Raw genomic sequence first — 21056 nt, 5'->3', positions numbered from 1 at the left:
GGGTTTTTCCATACTGTTCTTCTCCATTGGTGAAACCACCTTAGTGTTGTCCTCATTAGTTTCCCCACTCTATAGTTTCGCACTACAGTGTGTCAGAAGACACTCGGATTGTAGAAGATCACTCCCCTTCAGCTGCTGTGGGTTACCACGGAGATGGCCTTGACAGAGATACGGCTGGAATGTGCTTTTGTTTTGACTGCCTTGCCACAGCTGCCGAGTTTGTTCTTCCATCCCCCTTGCCTATGGCAACTCGAGAGCAGCTCAGGGATGCTTTGCAAGTTGGCACACTCCTTCTGGCTATGCCAGTAGACTTCATCACACTAGCAATGAATTTCAGGTCCTCTGAAGTTGCAGAGAAAAACCTCGCTGGGTTCTCCTTGCATAATACATCACTAGGTTTAGGAGATGGGTCTTTCATGTTAACTGCATTGTGGGAAGTAAGGAGACAAAGGGCATCGTCAGGGGTTGGGTGGGATGGTCCAAAGAAGACAAGAGCAGCACGCTTGAAATCTCGAGAGCAGGAAGATCATACAGAAGAACAGAATAGCTGGTTGGTACGTTGTAACACTGTTGCTCGATGCAAACTGGATTTTAGTTACTTGCAGGTCTCAATTCTCCATCGTCAATTCATTTGCTCACAAGGCATGGGTGTCCTTGCTCAGGCGCCGGGCACTCAGCTGGTGTTCTCTTACTGCAGCCGCTTCAGCTTCCACTACAGCTTGGGAAGGAGAGTAGATGGTCTTGACATGGATCGCTGAGCCAAGTCCTGTGGTTCCCTCCATGGCTTTCTTGTTCTCCTCCATCTTCCCTGAGTCTTCAGCTTGACGTTCAGGGCTCAGGACCCTGGACAGCGTCCCAGTATTTAGGGAGCTGGCTGACTTTTTTAAAAAGGAGATTTGGGTTAATGTCAGGGTTCCAAGTAACATCCCCAAACAAAAGAAGACTCCAAGGCTTGAATTTCCTCAGAGTTTTATTAGAGATGTCATATTGGCACATCTGGCAAAACCTGAATCTGAAAGCTTCCAGTTTTCCCCACCCAAAGGAAAGTCCAAGTCCCTTCCCCCTGCACCCCACATGTCCATCAAATGGTCCAATCCATGCACCATCCCAACTGGAGATGCCTCCCAGTTCCAGGCCTCCAGGTGCAGGGCAAGATGGCCTTGACCCTCTGAGAAAGGAATGTTATTTTTTAAAATACTTTTTATTTTTTAAAAAAGAACAAGACATAACAAAGTCTAACATAAAACATATACTCCTTCTTTCCATCAGCTTCATATCGGTAATCTTCTATTATTTGCATTTTCGCCTCTCGTTTTCTTTAATTATACTTATCTTTTTGTCCCATTATCCCTTATTTCTATATATATTCCATCATGCCTGTCATTATAACAATATATTTTCTTTCGTGCACTACCTTTCTCTGGTAACCTTTCCCCCTTTTTCGTCATTTACCATTTCTAATTTCTATCCAATTATACAATATAATAGTCTGTATCTTCCTTTTCTTTTATCTCCTTTGTTAATTTATCCATCTCAGCACGGTCCAGAATTTTCCTTATCACTTCCTCCTCCGATGGCATGTTCTCATTTTTCCGGTTCTGTGCATAAATATCACCCCTGCTCCATACAATCCCCGCCTCCCAGTTTCCCACAGTAGTCAACGTGGCAGGCCTGAAGATCTAACGAAAAAAGATGGCTTCCAGGTCTGACAATGGGATTATTTCACATTAGAAGTCACTAACCAGAGGCAAGACAAGAAACAATGGGTTGGAAACCAGCCAGGGAGAGAAGCAACCTAGAATTAAAGAGATAATACTTAATGGAGAGAACAATTAATCCGTGGAATGGCTTGACTCCAGAAGTTGGGGGTGCTCCATCACTGGAGGTTTTTAAGAAGAGACTGGACAACCATTTTGTTGTGACTCCAGCCCCCGAACCTGGCCCCATGCCTGAAAGTGACTCAGAAAGTGAGGGGGAAGGGCCGGTAAGGCTTACCTCGGGAGCACCGATTCCTTTGGCTCGGCTCCAGGAGCCAGAACCAGACCAGTCGGAGGACGTAATGAGGCCATCATCCCCTGATTCCTCCCTTCCTCAGGCTACGCCTTCAGACCCAGCTGATAATAATACTCAAGCTTGGCTTGACCCGTGCTTCAGAAGATTAGAGAGGCGGCATCATCAAAAGGGGCCGTGATAGCTCAGGCTGTAAAGAAGCCTGTTATTAGAACACAGCAGCCTGCAATTACTGCAGGTTCAAGCCCGGCCCGAGGTTGACTCAGCCTTCCATCCTTTATAAGGTAGGTAAAATGAGGACCCAGATTGTTGGGGGGGCAATAAGTTGACTTTGTAAAATATACAAATAGAATGAGACTATTGCCTTATACACTGTAAGCCGCCCTGAGTCTTCGGAGAAGGGCAGGATATAAATGTAAATAAATAAATAAATAAATAAATAAATAAATAAAATAAATAAAAGGAACCACAGGATATATAAGGAGCTTTGGGACTGTTCTCACTCCACGGGAAGCAAAAGTTTAGCTGATCCGTTTCAAAAAGAGCTGAAAGTCTTGCTATGTGAGTCATTTGTTTGAACTTTGGCAGGTAGCTGCGATTTCTCTGCCAGGACTGATAAGAGCCGTGAATCCACTAGCTGAAGGCCAGCTCGTGGGTCTGAAGTGGGGAAGGAGACAGAACACATTTCTCCGGAATGGTATAAGGCAGTGATTCCCAAACTGTGAGCCGCGGCTCCCCAGGGAGCCGCGCCACCGCCACAAGGGAGCCGCTGAAGAAGCAGCGTCCGCTCCACGCGTGCCGCGAGATCCCAGACGACAAAGCCGGACACGGCCGCAGCGACCGGGACTCGCACACCGCAACTCGGGACAACTCCAAAAGCCAAGGGACCCCAGCAGCCGCACTCCACACACCATGGGCAGGCCACAGCAGGCAGGAAGACGGCAGACGCCGACGACGGACCAAAGGAGAAGCGCGAGCTCCGGCCCGCCCGCCCGCCTGAACCACAGCGCCCGCCCAGACCCGCCGCCTGGCGAGCAATGGCGCACCTCCCCTCCAGTCTGCCCGCGACGCCACTGGCCTCCCAGACCACCCGACACGCTGCCCAACACGGCCGCGGCCACCACGCTCGACGGCATCGGGAAAGAGGGGCTGCGCAGAAAATAGCAAAACCACCCCGTTAGTTCCTCCCAGGTGAGCCAGGCTGGAGGCGAGAACAGCCACCTCCTCCACAAGGCGGAGACCCGAGGGAACAAGGGGGTCGCGAGGCCAAACTCCGAGACCGAAGCAGGGACCCCCACGCCTGGGAAAGTTCCACAGAGGCCGCTCCCATCAAAGGAGACGGCGCGTCCATCAGCAAAACATGAGTATGCCAAACACTTTGTAGAAACAGACTTTTTGATTAAACTCACATACCTATGTGATATCTTTGAAAAGTTGAATGTGTTGAATCTCTCTTTACAAGGAGGCAATATGCACATTTTAAAGTTAACAGAAAAGATTTCAGCTTTCAGAAAAAAATTCAGAAAAAAAGACAAAAATTAAAAAAAAAATCGGATGTACCTATTAAGGGAGCCGCGGAAAAAATCCGAAGTGTTATGGGAGCCGCAAACCGAAAAAGATTGGGAACCTCTGGTATAAGGTCTCCTGCTTAACCATGGGGGTTGGACTAGAAGACCTCCGAGGTTTCTTCCAATGCTGTTATTCTATGCTCCTGAGTCTGCAAGCAGCCGACAATTTTGGGGGAGTTTGTGGAAAGAGGAACTGTAAAGGACAGGTGTGGAATTGTGGCATGACCCTTAAGGTGGGCTGAAAACTGTGAAGAAAGGGTTCTTCACACACAGTGACATAGACACACAAATATACACAGTCCTCCTCCTAATAAATGTGAGGAAAGAAATCCTACCTTTGGCCACGTTTGTGGACGGAAATATTCAGTAGTGAAATCACTGAATTGGGTTCCCACAAGAAATTAGGTTGGGTTTTCCGGGAAGTCTGTGGAGGTTCTCAGTCATCCAGGTCATGGTTGTCCCAAAGGCGCTTTTTCAAGAGGCAACTAGCCTTTCTCGTTTTTCTTTGAAGACATTTCGCTTCTCATCCAAGAAGCTTCTTCCGTTCTTATTGAAGGAGTCAGAACTGAAGAAGCTTCTTGGATGAGAAGCAAAACGTCTTCAAGGAAAAAGCACCTTTGGGACAACCATGATCTGGATGACTGAGAATCTCCATAGACCTTTAATCCCTTTTTCCTTGAAGACGTTTCACTTCTCATCCAAGAAGCTTCTTCTGTTCTGACAGGAGTTTCTTTGTTTTTCCTTGAAGATGCTTCGCTTCCCATCCAAGTAGCTTCTTCAGTTCTGACTGGAGTTTTGTTTTTCCTTGAAGACATTTCGCTGCTCATCCAAGAAGCTTCTTCTGTTCTGACTGGACTTTCTTTGTTTTTCCTTGAAGATGTTTCACTTCTCATCCAAAAAGCTTCTTCAGTTCTGACTGGACTTCCTTTGTTTTTCCTTGAAGACCTTTTCGCATTTGGAACATTTTCTGGAAAGGTTGACTTAAGCCTCCCGTGGTTATTCAATGCCTTATACTTACCACTGATATACTCGATTGCCTTAGAACATCCTCAGTATGCAAAGGAGGTTTGTCAAGATAATTAATTCAGGCTCCTAATGAGAGATATGAAGATTTCCTTTCCTGCACAACTTCCTATCTCGGCCCGATAAGAATAGCATGGATTTTCTAATCTTGCCGAGAATATGTGAGTGGGGAGAACATAAATTGTCCTCGGGGAGGAAAAGCCGAGAGAACAGTTGAACCGACAGAGAGAACCATTAGGAAAAAAAAATAGGAATGATTTGAGTCATGACATCAAACGAAGTTGCTGAAGGCACAACCCCTTGCCTTCTTTCTGCAAATTACTGTTGTATATTCATCGGATAACTTAGGCCTTGGAGGGCTATGCTAGGAGTAGCTGGTGCCTCTAAGATTTGCTTGAATGAAAAAGAAGATGCTCTCTTTAATTCAATACAGTTTGCTCCTTACAGGCAGTTCTCAACAACAGTTCGTTTAGTGACCTTTCAAAGTTACAAAGGCACCAGAAAAAATGACTTAGGACCAGAAGTGGTATTTAGCCAGTTCGAACCGGTTCGAGCGAACCATTAGCAGACATTTTGAGTTTGAATTTTTAGTTCGCAGAACCGGCAAATGCCACCTCTGGATGGCCCCCACCCTGCCCCGCCCAGTCACTCCTCATCTCGCCTCCCCTGCTGCAACGTCTCCATGGTCACGGGATCAAAATTTGGACACAAGGAAACTGACATGAACATATGTCGGTTACAGCGTTGCTGGGTCACGTGATCTCCTTTGGCGACCTTCTGAGAAGCAAAGTCGATGGGCAACCCAGATCCTCTTAACATCCGTCTTGCGGACTTAGCAACAGCAGTGACTCACCGAACAATGTGGTGGGTTTCCGCAGGTTCTGACCAGTTCTGGAGAACCGGTAGCAGAAATTCTGAGTAGTTCGGAGAACCGATAGTAAAAATTCTGACTGGCCCCGCCCCCATCTGTTCTCTGCCTCCTGAGTCCCAGCTGATCAGGAGGGAATGGGAATTTTGCAGTAACCTTCCCCTGGAGTGGGGTGGGAATGCAGATTTTATAGTATCCTTCCCTTGGATTGGGGAGGGAATGGAGATTTTACAGTGTCCTTCCCTTGGATTGGGGAGGGAATGGAGATTTTACAGTATCCTTCCCTTGAATTGGGGAGGGAAGGGAGATTTTACAGTATCCTTCCCTTGGATTGGGGAGGGAAGGGAGATTTTACAGTATCCTTCCCCTGGAGTGCAGTGGGAATGGAGATTTTACAGTATCCTTACCCTGCCACACCCACCAAGCCACGCCCACCAAGCCTTGCCATGCCCACCAAGCTACACCCACAGAACCGGTAGTGAAAAATTTTGAAACCCACCACTGAATGGGGGCAGGAAAGGTGGCAAAATGGAGCAAAGCTACACTTAACAACCGTCTCGTTTACCAGCGTCAATTTTGGGCTCTGTTGTGGCCGTACGTCGAAGATTACCTGTACCGTCTCCTAATTAAATTGAGACCAGGGGCAATCTTCCCTGGTCTTTGTGTTCCCGTTTACAATCGTTCAAAAAAAATCTCTACCAACCTAGCTTGGATGCGTAGAGACAAATTTTGCTCTAGATCAGCTATAACCACAGGCCCCGTTTTGGGAAAGGTTGCTTTAATGGTTACTCTTGGAGACAGACCTTTCCCAGCAGACAGATCGGCAGCAGACAAAAAGGCACCAGCAGAAAGGTGAAATCAATTACAGTTCTCTTGATTTTTACTTAAGATGTTTATCCACTGCACTTCAGCCTGAAAGAACTTTCAAGTAATTAAAGTTCCGGTATCTGCCATGTGTGTGTGTGTGTGTATCAGTAGTGGTTTCCATTTACCTTCGCTACCGGTTCAAAACTGCGCAAAGCATCCGTGATGACATCAGGGCAGGTGGGCAGAGCCTCCCACTGCTGCTACTACTGGTTAGCGGTGGTCACTACCGCTACGAACCGGTAGAAACCCACCACTGGTGTATATGTATGTATGTATATATGTATGTAGAGGGACGCGGTGGCTAGGATGTTGAGCGTGTCGATCGGAAAGGTCGGCAGCTCAGCGGTTCGAATCCCTAGTGCTGCCGTGTAACAGGGTGAGCTCCCGTTACTTGTCCCAGCTTCTGCCAACCTAGCAGTTTCGAAAGCACGTAAAAATGCAAGTAGAAAAAATAGGGACCACCTTGGTGGGAAGGGAACAGCGTTCTGTGCGCCTTTGGCGTTGAGTCATGCCGGCCACATGACCACGGAGACGTCTTCGGACAGCGCTGGCTCTTCGGCTTTGAAACGGAGATGAGCACCGCCCCCTAGAGTCGGCAACGACTAGCACGCATGTGTGAGGGGAACCTTTACCTTTACCTTATATATGTATGTATGTATTGTTGTCACTTGCAAAGTCATGTCCAACCCATCGCAGCCTCATGGACATTGTTCCTCCAGGCCTTCCTGTCCTTTACTATCCTCTGGAGTCCATTTAAGCTCACACCAACTGATTCAGTGACTCCATCCAGCCACCTGTCCCCTTCTTCTTTTGCCCTCCATCGTTCCCAGCATTCGGGTCTTCTCCAGGGAGTCCTTTCTTCCTTCTCATTAGGTGGCCAAAGTATATGAGTTTCCTCTTCAGAATCTGGCCTTCTAAAGAGCAGTCAGGGTTGCTCTCCTCTAGGACTGACCGGTTGGATCGCCTTGCAGTCCAAGGGACTCTCAGGAGTCTTCTCCAGCACCATTGTTCAAAGGCCTCAATATATATGGAGAGGAGGGAGGGAATGAGAGAGAGAGAGAAGGAGGAGGAGAGGGAGGAAGAGGAGGGATGGACTCTAGGTCCTTGGTGCTCTTTGAGCTTGGTTGGTTCCTGGCAGACATTTCATGACCCAGCTTGATAACTCCATCAGTGCTGGTTGGGGGGGCAGGAGGAGAATGAATGAAGAAGAAAAAGGAAGACAAAATTAGCCTGACATCAAGTCTTAATAATTATGGGTTTCTATCATGCAATTTTTCATGGGATTGAGTTGCTCAAAGCAATCCAGATTTTTTTAAAAAAATAAAACATATCCTAATCCCTTGGAGCTATTTGGGATCTTCTACTTTGCTTTCTGTTTAGCTTTTTCATTTGATAATTTTTCTGTTTAGCTTTTTCATTTGATAATTGATTTTTTTTGGGGGGGTGGATTTACACTGGCCAATTTCCTGACGATCGAGAAAATTATTGGGTGACCGTCTCTCTTAATGCTTCCAGCATTTGCAGCCATAAATTGCCTTGAGGATTACCCCTTCGCAGAGTGTATGGCATTCACAACGGCGTAAATATTAAGATTAAATTACTCTCCCCTTCCTCCAGATGATGGGTGCTACTCATAGAAGTGGTTCATCCACCCATTTGGGCTTGGACGCCATGTGTCATTTTTGGCGGTGCTCAAAGGTGGTTTCTCCGTATGTTTTGCTTTGCGGAACTTCGCTCTGAGTCACCAGTTTCTGCCGTAAAATGTTGACAGAAAGTGTGATAATTGCACGGGAGTTATTCATGGCGATTGGGCAAATCTTTAGAGGATTGGAAAGCTGAGCAGACAGAAGAGGCATCAGATCATAGCACACTGATATTTCTAGACCTCCCCCCCACTCGCAACCCTGATGGAAAATGTGTGAATTAAGAGCTCCTAACTGCATTTTGAAGTTCAGTGAGAGCACGAGTGGAATTTCAGGTTCTAACAGCTCAAGAGAGACAAGCTGTGAAAAGGTTCATCGTTCGAAGTTCTGTGAAGGATGGAGATGTGGTTTTTTTCGACAGGGTTTAAAAATTGGCGGTCACCCGCCATAAAGATTGCCCCCCTGAATTGATCCCAAGATAGGCGAGTTGACAGCTTCGGAACCAGGGTGGGCTGCTGGAGGTTCGCAGGGGTTCGGGAGAACTTCTAGCTAAGATTCTGTGCAGTTCGGAGAACCCCCAAATCCCACTCCTGGCTGGCACCGCCCAACCCACCCCTCCCAGGAGTCCCCACGCAGCCCGTTTTGGATGCAGGTAAGTGCAGGGCGCAAGTGGAGGCTCGGGGAGGGTGAAAAATGGGCCTACCGGAAGTTTGGGAAGGCTGGAAACGGGCCCATTTCCAGCCTCCAGAGAGCCTCCAGAGCCTGGGGAGGCCACTTTCTCTCCCCTGGAGGTTCGAGGAAAGCCTCCGGAGCGTGGGGAGGGCAAAAACGCCACTCCCCCAATGTGGTGCAGGAGGCTGACTAGGCCACTCCCATCATGGCCACACCCATCCAGCAACTGGGCAGAGAACCCCTTGCTAAAAATTTTGAAGCCTACCCCTGTTCGGAACTAGAGGGACAAGTCAGCAACGTCAAAGAAGTAGTGTGGACTGAAGCAACTCGGTCCAGGTGGAGACACTGATGGAGGTGTAATGTTGTTGATGTAGGGTTTGTGAAACTGGACGTAGTCGTGCAAGATAAACAAGTGATTTGGAAAGCTAGGAAAGAGAGATGAATTAGACACAGGGTGGCGATGAAGGATGGAACGGGAAGACAAGGGTGCAGAATGGAGAAGACAATCTGCCATAGATCGTCCAATTATCATCTAGCAGGATGGTGGTGATGCGATCCTGGATGGCAATTCTCTTAGCCAGCTGACGGACCTGAACAAACGTTGTAGGAATATTAATTGGCTAAAGACTTTAAATGTGTTATGCATTACTGCTGGTGAAGTGATGCTGTGTCTATGGGAAAAAATTCCAGGTGATACCTTGGTTTTAAGTCAAGATCAAAGAGTCAAAGGTGGGCTTGTTTTGGACCCGTTCCAAGCAATGCTGTGTTACGTGTGAGTAACGTCACTGTCAAATACTATATCTTCTGTAGTCTTTTAAAATATCCAACCTCTGTGTCTACTTCCTTCCTTCCTTCCTTCCTTCCTTCCTTCCTTCCTTCCTTCCTTCCTTCCTTCCTTCCTTCCTTCATCCCTTCTCTCTGTCTTTGCCTTCCTTTCTTCCTAATTTCTCCTTTCTTCCTTCCTTCCCTTTGTCTTTGCCTGCCTCCCTGCCTCCCTCTTTCTTTCTTTCTTTCTTTCTTTCTTTCTTTCTTTCTTTCTTTCTTTCTTTCTTTCTTTCTTTCTTTCTTGCCTGCCTTCCCTCTTTTTGCCTTCCTCCTTCCCTCCCCTCCCCTCCCTTCTTTCTTTCCTTCCTTTCTTCTTCTCTTTCTCTCTCTTTGCCTTCCTTCTTCCTTCCCTCCCTCCCTCCCTTCTTAATCTGAAAGAATTATTTTCAAGAACTTTGAAAAGCTCTTCCTAGCTCTATCCTTCCTTCCTTCCTTCCTTCCTTTCCTTCCCTCCCTCCCTCCCTGATCTGTCTAAACCACCCAACTTTTTTATGTGTTGTGTATGTGAGAGAGTGTGTATCCCAACAGACCCATCTGTTATGAAGAGAGAGAGAGACAGAGACAGAGAGAGAGAGAGAGAGAAAGGTCACTGGGAAAGAAACAGGGAGTGAGTCAAAGTGGGTGGGAGAAATAAGATGTTATTTGGACATTCTGGCTCTGTAATACACCCAGCGCATGCGGGTGGAGCGTCTGCCCAAGGGAGAATAACTTTTGAAAATATCTGTTGAGAAAATCTCATCGTGGCAAAATGTGCCTGCAATACAGAACGTGTTTCCTCCGAGAAATATTTATTTCAGAGTTGTCTGGAGATGAAGACTAGAAAAGGAAGAAGACTAGAAAAGGAAGAAGGAGAAAAGAAAGAAGGTGGTGGGTTCTGCCAAGGGGAAGATGTAGTCATCAGTACAGAAAAGCAAGACTACCCCAGCCCCAGCGCCTTAAATCTGCCAACAGGGTGGGATATCCCGTCTCTATCTCTGGAACTATCCAGGAAGGAAGCATGTGAAAGTCACATCAATAATGGGGACATTATTGCCCAGTCAGCTTTTCCAAAAGTCTGTTATTTGGCTTGCATTCTCTGTTCCTGATTCTAAATAATGATAAATCATGATACTTATGGTTGGCGTTGATGATGAACCCCCGATCATCACCTCCTCATCTTCTTTTTCTAGCACTGATGATGTTACCAAGTTGGGTCATAAAACATCTGAAAGAAAACAACCAAGCTCAGTGAGCAAGCGAGGACCCTACAGTCCTCCTCCTTCTCCTTCTCCTTCTCCTTCTCCTCCTCCTCCTCCTCCTCCTCCTCCTCTTCTCCTTCTCCTCCTCCTCCTTCTCCTCCTCCTCCTCTACCTCCTCCTCCTCTTCCATCTTCTCCTCCTCCCTGCCATTTTAATTGGCAGAAGCATTTGATGTACAAAACGGAAGCCCAACCTCTGCATCGACATTACATCCTGAGCATCAACCGTTTAACACCCCATGCCATCACAGCTTATCTTCCAAGTTTTATCTCTCGCCCGTTTCCTTCCCTTGTTTTGTTCTGCGCAGTTAAAGTGCAGCTCTTTGAGAGACGTCTCTACAGCAGAAGTGGGTTTTGAGCTTCTCAAGATGTCAAAATAGACAGCTGCATGGTTGATGGCAACATATTTGTTTATTGTTTATTTTATTATCTTGCTGCAGGGGGTTCTTTACCCTGCTCTCCTCCGAGAGACAAGGTGGCTTCCCCATTACTCAACAGAAATCAAATGCTTCTACTGAACATTTTGGAGCTGTGCGGAATCTGCCACCGGGTTCCAAAATAGATAGTTTTGTTTTGTTTTTCCTTGTGCATTTCTCGTCTGGGTAACGTCTCTGCCATTTGAATCTTGAAGGATCTTCTATAGGCGGTTCTAAATAGAGTTGCGTGCCCATCAGCTAAGAACGAGACGTTCAACAAAACGTTGAACTATAGAGAGCTTGTAGTCAAGGTTTTTACACTTGATTTCTTAAGTTGTTGTTTTTTTTTTTTCCCTGTGAAAGAGGCTTCGGTTCCTCTGACTCATCGCGAGGATGTTTCGTTAGATGTGGAGCTGGTTTTTTTTTTTTTTATCAATAAAAGGAGAATATTTGTAGCTCAGGGTTGAAATGAGGGGGTTTCTGAGGCTCTCTGAGCTTGGTTTTATATCACAACCAAGCTTCAACACCTTAAAAGAAGGCCCTTGTTCCTCCTCGCTTTCTTGCTGATATGATTTTTGTAGGGAGGTCCTTGGCGGTCTCTGAACTCGGTTGTTTTCTTGCAGGTGTTTCATTACCCAAACTAGTTAACAGTGCTAGAAGGGAATAGGGGTTACAAAAGGGAGGAGGAGGAGGAGGACTGTGTAGTCCTTGGTGCTCTCTGAGCTAGCTTGTTTTCTTGCAGGCATTTCATTACCCAAACTAGATAACATCAACAATGCCGGAAGAGAATGGGGGTTACAAGGAGGAGGTGGAGGAGGACTGTGGTGCTCTCTGAGCTAGGTTGTTTTTTTTTTTAATTTGCATTTATATTCTGCCCTTCTCCAAAGACTCAGGGCGGCTTACACTATGTTAGCAATAGTCTTCATCCTATTTGTATATTTATTTACAAAGTCAACTTATTGCCCCCAACAATCTGGCTCCTCATTTTACCTACCTTATAAAGGATGGAAGGCTGAGTCAACCTTTTAAATTTTAGTCTTTTTCACTCTGAAAAACAAATCATTAGTGATTAAAATAGACGTTTCACTACCCAAACTAGGGAATGTCATCAGTGCTAGAAGGGAGTGGGGTCTGAGGAGGAGGAGGAGGAGGAGGAGGAGGAGGAGGAGGAGGAGGAGGAGGAGGAGGAGGAGGAAGAGAGGGACTGTGTGTGGTCCTTGGTGCTCCCCAAGCTTGATTGTTTTTTTGCAGATGTTTCATTACCCAAACTAGGTAACAGCATCAATGCCAGAAGAGAATGGGGATTACAATGAGAAAGAGGAGGAGGACGATGACGACTGTGGAATCCTTGAAGCTCTCTGAGCTTGGTTGTTTTCTTGCAGACGTTTCATTACCCAGATTAGGTAATACTATCAGTGCTAGTAAGGAGCCTTTACTAAAGTCAGAGAGCATCAAGGACCTGTTGTGACTCCAGCCCCCGAACCTGGCCCCATGCCTGAAGGTGACTCAGATAGTGAAGGGGAAGGGCCGGTAAGGCTTACCTCGGGAGCACCGATGCCTTTGGCCCGACTCCAGGAGCCAAAACCAGGCCAGTCAGAGGATGTAATGAGGCCGTCATCCCCTGATTCCTCCCTTCCTCAGGCTACGCCTTCAGACCCAGCTGATCATCATCATCATCATCATCATCATCATCATCATCATCATCATAGAATAGAATAGAATAGAATTTTATTGGCCAAGTGTGATTGGACACACAAGGAATTTGTCTTGGTGCAGATGCTCTCAGTGTACATAAAAGAAAAGATACGTTCATCAAGGTACAACATTTACAACACAATTGATGGTCAATATATCAATATAAATCATAAGGATTGCCAGCAACAAGTTATAGTCATACAGTCATAAGTGGAAAGAGATTGGTGATGGGAACTATGAGGCGATTAATAGTAGTGCAGATTCAGTAAATAGTCTGACAGTGTTGAGGGAATTATTTGTTTAGCAGAGTGATGGCCTTCGGGAAAAAACTGTTCTTGTGTCTAGTTGTTCTGGTGTGCAGTGCTCTATAGCGTCGTTTTGAGGGTAGGAGTTGAAACAGTTTATGTCCAGGATGCGAGGGATCTGCAAATATTTTCACGGCTCTCTTCTTGATTCGTGCAGTATACAGGTCCTCAATGGAAGGCAAGTTGGTAGCAATTATTTTTTCTGCAGTTCTAATTATCCTCTGAAGTCTGTGTTTTTCTTGTTGGGTTGCAGAACCGAACCAGACAGTTATAGAGGTGCAAATGACAGACTCAATAATTCCTCTGTAGAACTGGATCAGCAGCTCCTTGGGCAGTTTGAGCTTACTGAGTTGGCGCAGAAAGAACATTCTTTGTTGTCCTTTTTTAATGATGTTTTTGATGTTAGCTGTCCATTTGAGATCTTGCGATATGATAGAACCCAGAAATTTGAAGGTTTCTACTGTTGATACTGTGTTGTCAAGTATTGTGAGAGGTGGAAGTATGGAAGGGTTTTTCCTAAAATCTACCACCATTTCTACGGTTTTGAGTGTGTTCAGTTCCAGATTGTTTTGGTTGCACCATAAGGCTAGTCGTTCGACCTCTCGTCTATATGTGGATTCGTCATTGTCTCGAATGAGACCAATCACTGTTGTGTCATCTGCGAACTTCAGTAGCTTAACAAATGGATCATTGGAGATGCAGTCATTGGTATACAGAGAGAAGAGAAGTGGGGAGAGCACACAGCCTTGGGGGGCCCCTGTGCTAATTGTACAGGTATTTGATGTGATCTTGCTTAGCTTCATCATCATCATCATCAAGCTTGGATTAACCCACGCTTCAGAAGATTAGAGAGGCGGCGTCACCAAAGGGAAGGGTGGGGCAGGAGCCCCACCCCATAGGATATATAAGGAGCTTTGGGATTGCTCTCACTCCACGGGGAGCAAAAGATTAGCTGAACCGTTTCAAAGAGAGCTGAAAGTCTTGCTATGTGAGTCATTTGTTTGAACTTTGGCAGGCAGCTGCGATTTCTCTGCCAGGATTGATAAGAGCCGTGAATCCACTGGCTGAAGGCCAGCTCTTTACTCTGAAGTGGGGAAAGAGACAGAACAGGACCCTTCATTTCAGTTCTAGGCTACAAATGTTCTCCTTTATTGGTGGCTTCTGTAGACCAATTTGTACCAGTTCACCCCTCCCTGCTGCGACGACGTTCAGTGCAGCAGATCAGAAGCTGACCCAGCAGCTAAGGAGTGAGGCCAGGAATAGAAAAACGTTGACGCGAGCATCGATGGAGAAAGGGCACCAGCTGACTGATCAGGCGGTGGGTGGCATGGAGCAGATGGTGTCCCTTGGGAGACCTTGAATAATAAGCCAGAAGAAGGAGAAAGGGCAACTGAAAAACACCGAGAGTGTGCCAGAGGACTTTGTCGATGGCAAAATCCTGGCTGAAGCTGAATCATTCTATCTACCTCCCAGGTGCCACTGAGTTTGCCTTTAATGTTTCTGCTTGCCTATTCTGTTCTCTTGTCTGGAGATTCTCAGTCATCCAGATCATGGTTGTCCCGAAGGTGCTTTTTCAAGCGGCAAACTGGACTTTCTGGTTTCTCTTTGAAGATGTTTCGCTTCTCATCCAAGAAGCTTCTTTAGTTCTGACTGACTTCCGTCCTCCACAAGAACTGAAGAAGCTTCTTGGATGAGAAGAGAGACGCCTTCAAGCAAAATCCAGTTGCCTCTTGAAAAAGCACCTTTGGGATAACCATGACCTGAACGGCTGAGAATCTCCATAGACATTCAATCCCAAAGGCGCTTTTTCAAAAGGCAACTGGACTTCATTTTTCCTTGAAGATGCTTTGTTTCTCATTCAAGAAGCTTCTTCAGTTCTTACTGACTGTTGTGGTTCACCAGCAGCCCGTGGAATTAGCAGTGGAGTCGGACAGTGAGGAGGCTGGGGAGGACAATGGGCCAGTCCTGGAGTCAGGGGAAGGCCCGGACAAGGGCTCTGCGTCGGAGGCAGAGATGGGGCCAGGGCCATCTGGGAATGATGCGCGGACACCGGAGCCTCCAGAGGCAGACAGCAGAGAGGCAGAGGAACAGGAGGAGCGTGTTCCTAGTGCACGCATGAGAAGAGCAGCCAGAAGGCAAGAGCAGCTGAAGCAAAAGGGACGACTTGTGAGTAAGGCCAGGAGATGATTGGCCCGTCCCATAAGGCTTAAAAGAGCAGCAAAGGCTCTTGAGCTCTTTGTAGGAAAGCAACGTTACTACATTTGTTTCTAGTTGGTGTCTCTTGTTTCTGAACTTTGTGGGGTTTTACCAAGAAAAGCCTTTGGCAGGGTGCCAAAGAAGACAAAGATAAGGCTGAAGGACTTTTTCTGAAAGACTTGTTTTGGAATTAATTTGGACTAAGCTGGGAATGAAGTAATTCCCAGCTGTTTTTTTTTTATTTGCATTTATATCCCGCCCTTCTCTGAAGATTCAGGGCGGCTTACACTATGTTAGCAATTGTCTTCATCCTATTTGTATATTTATATACAAAGTCAACTTATTGCCCCCAACAATCTGGGTCCTCATTTTACCTACCTTATAAAAAGGATGGAAGGCTGAGTCAACCTTGGGCCTGGTGGGACTTGAACATGCAGTAATTACAAGCAGCTGCTGTTAATAACAGACTGTCTTAGCAGTCTGAGCCACAGAGGCCACAGAGGCTCAGACTGTTATAATAAAATAAGATGGTTTAAGACTAATTGTGTCTTTGACGCCTAAGTGAGCCTAGGTCACAACAGTGACGTCCATCCTCCACCAGAACTGAAGAAGCTTCTTGGATGAGAAGTAAAATGTCTTCAAGGAAAAAAAAATCAGGAAGTCTTGAAAAAGTACCTTTGGGACAACCGTGACTTTGGATGATTGAGAATCTCTGGAGACATTTAATCCCGAAAGAACATCTTCGAGGGAAAACAAAATCCAATGTTAAAAAAGCATCTTGGGGATATCTTGCCTGCAGAAGTTGTGAATGCCCCAACACTGGAAATTTTTAAGAAAATGTTGGATAACCATCTGACTGAGATGGTGTAGGGTTTCCTGCCTGGGCAGGGGGTTGGACTAGAAGGCCTCCAAGGTCCCTTCCAATTCTGTTGTTATATCCTTGTCTCTTGCTTTCCTAAGCTCGTCCCCCCCCCCCAGCCCTGTGTCTTCCACACTGGGTTGGAAAGGGTGGTTAGAAGCCGATCTATATCCAGAAGCTCTCCCTTATGATTCCTTGCCCTGCAGTTTGAACCTTCTCAGCAATTTCCCACTATTCTGCCTAGTGCTAACAAGCATCCGGATTGCCTCCGGGTGACTCCTTCTGTTATTTATTTATTTTTGGGAAGGAGGGAGGGTGGGGGGGGGAGAAATAATCTGTATTTCCTGCGTCTTGTGCTCATTAATCAACTCTGCCTTTGGGTGAAAGAGATATTTATCGCCTTTTGCTCCATTTCAAAAGCAGGACAATTTCCTTCCCTTCCTTTCTCCCCCTCCCCACCCCACTTTCTTATGGATGCCAAACGTCCCCCCCCACCCCCTCGTGGCTCAGTATTAGAATCATAGCAAAATGGCTTTCTGTATTTTTTTTCTCCCCCTTCTTCTTCTCCCCTCTGGCTTTTTTCCTTTGATCTTGATGGAAAAAGAATTTGCTATTGAGGGAAAAGATTGTGTGTGTGTGTGTTAAGGGGATGGAAATGGCTGAGTAAGTGCAAAGGGATGTCCTGCCTGACCTTCACCCAACCCTCCCTCCCATATTCTGCAGCTTCCTCCCCAGTTTGGCCCGCAGGGTGAGTGTGGGTGATAGACTCAGGAGCCCCTTTTCCAAAATAGGGGCAGTGGGATGATGGGGTGGTGAGAGAGTGGATTTGCTCAAAAAGCAAAGAAGAGGAGGAGGAGGAGGAGGAGGAGGAAAGGAAGAGGAGGAGGAGGAGGAGAAGGAGAAGGAGAAGGAGAAGGGGGAGAAGAAGGGGGAGGAGAAGAAGGAGGAGGAGAGGAGGAGGAGGAGGAGGAGGAGGAGGAGGAGGAGGAAAGGAAGAGGTGGAGGAGGAGGAGGAGGAGGAAAGGAAGAGGAGGAGGAGGAGGAGGAGGAGGAGGAGGAGAAGGAGAAGGGGGAGAAGAAGGGGGAGGAGAAGAAAGAAGAGGAGGAGGAGGAGGAGGAGGAGGAGGAGGAGGAGGAGGAGGAGGAGGAGGAGACACACACCCCTCCCGCAATCTTCCAGGGAATAAAAAGCTCTGATAAAGCTCTGATAAAATTAATTCGAATTTTGTCCTCTGGGAACAAACGTTCAAAGACAAACAGGAAACAGTTCCTTCCTCAAGAGAGGAGAACGTTTGTAGCGGCCCTCCAGCAGCTGCTCAACACCAGAAGCTTAGATTCACACCGTCTTATTAACTAGGTTTACGGACAGCCAAAAAAGGGGTTAAGTTACTAAACCTTGGGAGATGTATATTTCAACTGCCCCATGTTCTCAGTAAGTTTGTTAAGGTGGACGTTCTTCTTCTCGAAGCAGTTTCCTAAAGGTAAAGGTTCCCCTCGCACACAAGTGCTAGTCGTTCCCGACTCTAGGGGGCGGTGCTCATCTCCGTTTCAAAGCCGAAGAGCCAGTGCTGTTCAAAGATGCCTCCATGGTCACGTGGCCGGCATGACTCAATGCCAAAGGCGCACAGAATGCTGTTCCCTTCCCACCAAAGGTGGTCCCTATTTTTCTACTTGCATTTTTTACGTGCTTTCGAACTGCTAGAGAAGTAACGGGAACTCACCCTGTTACGCAGCGCTAGGGATTCGAACCCTACATATATTTCTAATATATCATATATATCTCACTATAATATATTATATTATTCTAATTATTTTATTTACATATATACTTAGATATACACGTGTACCCAATTTCCTTTCCACAATTTTTGTTTCTTCCTATTTGTTCTTCTATTTCTACTCCTAATTTATCCGTTATTTAATCTTTCCTTGTCCTTTTATTTTTCCCCCCCTCTTTTCCTCCAACCATTTATACCAGGGGTCTCCAACCTTGACAACTTTAAGACTTGTGGACTTCAACTCCCAGAGTTCCTCAGCCAGTCCACAAGTCTTAAAGTTGCTAAGGTTGGAGACCCCTGCTCCAAAGCACCTGAAGGCAGGACAAGAAGCAATGGATGGAAACTAATCAAGGAGAGAAGCAACCTAGAACTAAGGAGAAATTTCCTGACAGTGAGAACAATTAATCAGTGGAACAGAAGTTGTCCCTTGAGACGTTGTGGGAGCTTCATCACTGGAAGTTTTTAAGAAGAGACTGGACAGCCAGTCTGGAATATCTATGGGGTCTCCTACTTGCGCTGGTGGTTGGACTAGAAGACCTCCAAGGTCCCTTCCAACATTGTTATTCTGTTATCTTTTAGATCATTCCAGTTACAGCTCAACTCTATTAGATTCTGGGAGTTGAAGTCCACAAGTCTTAAAGTTGCCAAGGTTGGAGACCCCGTGGTTTATATCATCTTTCCCAGGCTAGATAATATTCTGTTTCCTCTTTTTCTGGTATCTCCTTCGTAAGCTTATCCATTTCCGCACCTTCCAAAAACATTTATGTCAGAACTGGAAATGGAACATTTAGAATATCGGGGTTGGGGGGGAATGTTTTGTGGTGTTCCTTCTGTCCACCACATCCCATCCTGACCGTCTCCTCGTTGACCCTTCCAAATCCATCTCCTCACCCATGCTTGTCTTGCTTTCTTGTGGCTCAGGGAGTTTGCCCGTTGGAAGGTGAGGAACACTGCCATTGAACGGAGGGATCTACTCCGCAACCCCGTCCCCTTGATGCCCGAGTTCCAAAGGAGCGTACGCCTGCTGGGCAGGAGACCTACAACACAGCAGTTCATCGATACCATCATCAAAAAATACGGCACCCACATCCTCATCTCTGCCACTTTAGGAGGTAAGCGGCGGTTCGGTGGGCTCGACCCCTTCTTTCAGGGCTCGGATGTAGGGGTGGTTTGTTTGTTTTTTTGACTTGGGTTCACCTTGACCTTTCTGTTAGAAATAAAGAGTGTCACAACTGCCCTGTTATAGTAACAATAGCCCTTAGACTGATATACTGCTTTACAGGACTTTTACAGCCCTCTCTAAGCAGTTTACAGAGTTGGCCTCTTGCCCCCAACAATCTGGGTCCTCATTTTACCCACCTCGGAAGGATGGAAAGCTGAGTCAATTTTGCGCTGGTCAGGATCGAACTGATGGCAATGGACAGAATTAATCTGTAATACTGTATTCTAGTCACTGTGTCACCATGGCAAGGAAGGAAGGAAGGAAGGAAGGCGAAAAGAGAGGGAGAGAAAGAAGGAAGGAAGGGAAGGAAGGAAGCAAGCAATAGCAATAGTCCTTAGATTTATATACCACTTTACGGTGCTTTACAGCCCTCTCTAAGTGGTTTACAGAATCAGCCACTTGCCCCCAATAATCTGGGACCTCATTTTACCCACCTTGGAAGGATGGAAGGCTGGGTCAACTTTGAGCTGGTCAGGATCGAACTGATGGCAATGGGCAGAATTAATCTGCAATACTGTATTCTAGTCACTGCATCACCATGGCAAGGAAGGAAGGAAGGAAGGAAGGAAGGAAGGAAGGAAGGAAGGAAGGAAGGAAAGAGAGGAAGGAAAGAGAGGAAGAGAAAGAAGGAAAGAAGGGAACGAAGAGAAGGAAGCAAGCAATAACAATAGGACTTAGATGTATATATTGCTACACAGTGATTTTACAGCCCTCTCTAAGCAGTTTACAGAGTTGGCCACTTGCCCCAACAATCTGGATCCTGGTTTTTCCCAAAAAAGGACCTCAAAAATGGGCTGAAAAAAAGCCCTGAAAATGGACCAGGAAAAGTCTAGGAAAAGGCCAAGAAAAGCCCTGAAAACAGACTGAAAAAAGGGAGGCCAAAAACTTTCTTTTGTTGTTTTCCTCTTCTAAATTCAGGTCCGTCTTATCGTCCAAAAATATGGTAAATCTCTCCAAAGCAGCAACCCAAGAGGTGACGGCGTGTCTAGTTTTAATTAATTTTCTACTCAACGAAACTACTTTTCCTTTGGAAACATACCTTGTTAGTTTCCTGACCTGGTCTGTCCACCCCCTCTCTCTTTTTCTTTTTTTTTAATATATCCTAGAGCACATCATTCAAAAGTCTGGTTTGGCTTCCTGGTTGCACACCGCTAGTTGAAAAATGAACTGGCCAAGGTAGAACAAGAGAAGCTAATTGGAAAGGGGTCAGCAATCTGTTTGAACGGCTTCGGAAAATACATTTTGCCTTGGAATAACCTGAAGCCAGATTTCGGTTCATAGATCACAAAGTCTCCCAAAGTTATTTGGGAGGAAGTGTTTTTTTTTTAACCCCCTCGAGGACGGTGGTGAGAACAACACAAAAGTTCGGCATTTTTGTGCTCTCAAACATGGCTGGAGGTTAATGCATCTTAGCCGGGGTGGGCTGCTAGGGGTTCGGGAGAACCTCTAGCTAAGATGCTGTGCAGTTCGGAGAACCCCCAAATCCCACTCCTGGCTGTCCCCGTCCACCCCACTCCTCCACGCAGCCCGTTTTGGATGCAGGTAAGTGCAGGGCACGTACAGAGGCTCAGGGAAGGCAAAAAACGGGCCTACCAGAAGTTCGGAAAGGCTGGAAACGAGCCCGTTTCTGGCCTCCAGAGGGCCTCCAGAGCCATTTTCGTCCTCCCAGAGGCTCAAGGAAAGCCTCCGGAGCCCGGGGAGGGGAAAAAACGCCCCTCCTGCCATGGTGCAGGAGGCCGACTAAGCCACACCCACCATGGCCACACCCACCCAGCAACCGGGCAGAGAACCCCTTGCTAAAATTTTTGAAGCCCACCCCTGATCTTAGCTGTCCCCGTCGATGGATTAATTGCTGATTTTTTTAAAAAAAAA

At 46.5% G+C, this 21056-nt stretch overlaps 1 protein-coding gene across 1 annotated transcript in view; it reads left to right on the top strand.

The window, feature by feature from the left end:
- The first annotated feature begins 18945 nt into the window (after positions 1-18945).
- The window catches only part of BRINP1 (BMP/retinoic acid inducible neural specific 1), a 33593-nt gene continuing 31482 nt past the window's right edge, over positions 18946-21056 (top strand). The window contains exon 1 of the mRNA XM_058159253.1: positions 18946-19074. Within this exon, the coding sequence (XP_058015236.1) occupies positions 18957-19074 (118 nt within the window). The 5' untranslated portion in view covers positions 18946-18956. The remainder of the gene's footprint in view (positions 19075-21056) is intronic.

This window comes from Ahaetulla prasina, chromosome 16 (genome assembly GCF_028640845.1).
Source record: "Ahaetulla prasina isolate Xishuangbanna chromosome 16, ASM2864084v1, whole genome shotgun sequence".
Classification (NCBI taxonomy): domain Eukaryota; kingdom Metazoa; phylum Chordata; class Lepidosauria; order Squamata; family Colubridae; genus Ahaetulla; species Ahaetulla prasina.
The sequence above is the reverse complement of the archived record's forward strand: the minus strand, read 5'-3'. Positions and strand labels throughout refer to the sequence as shown.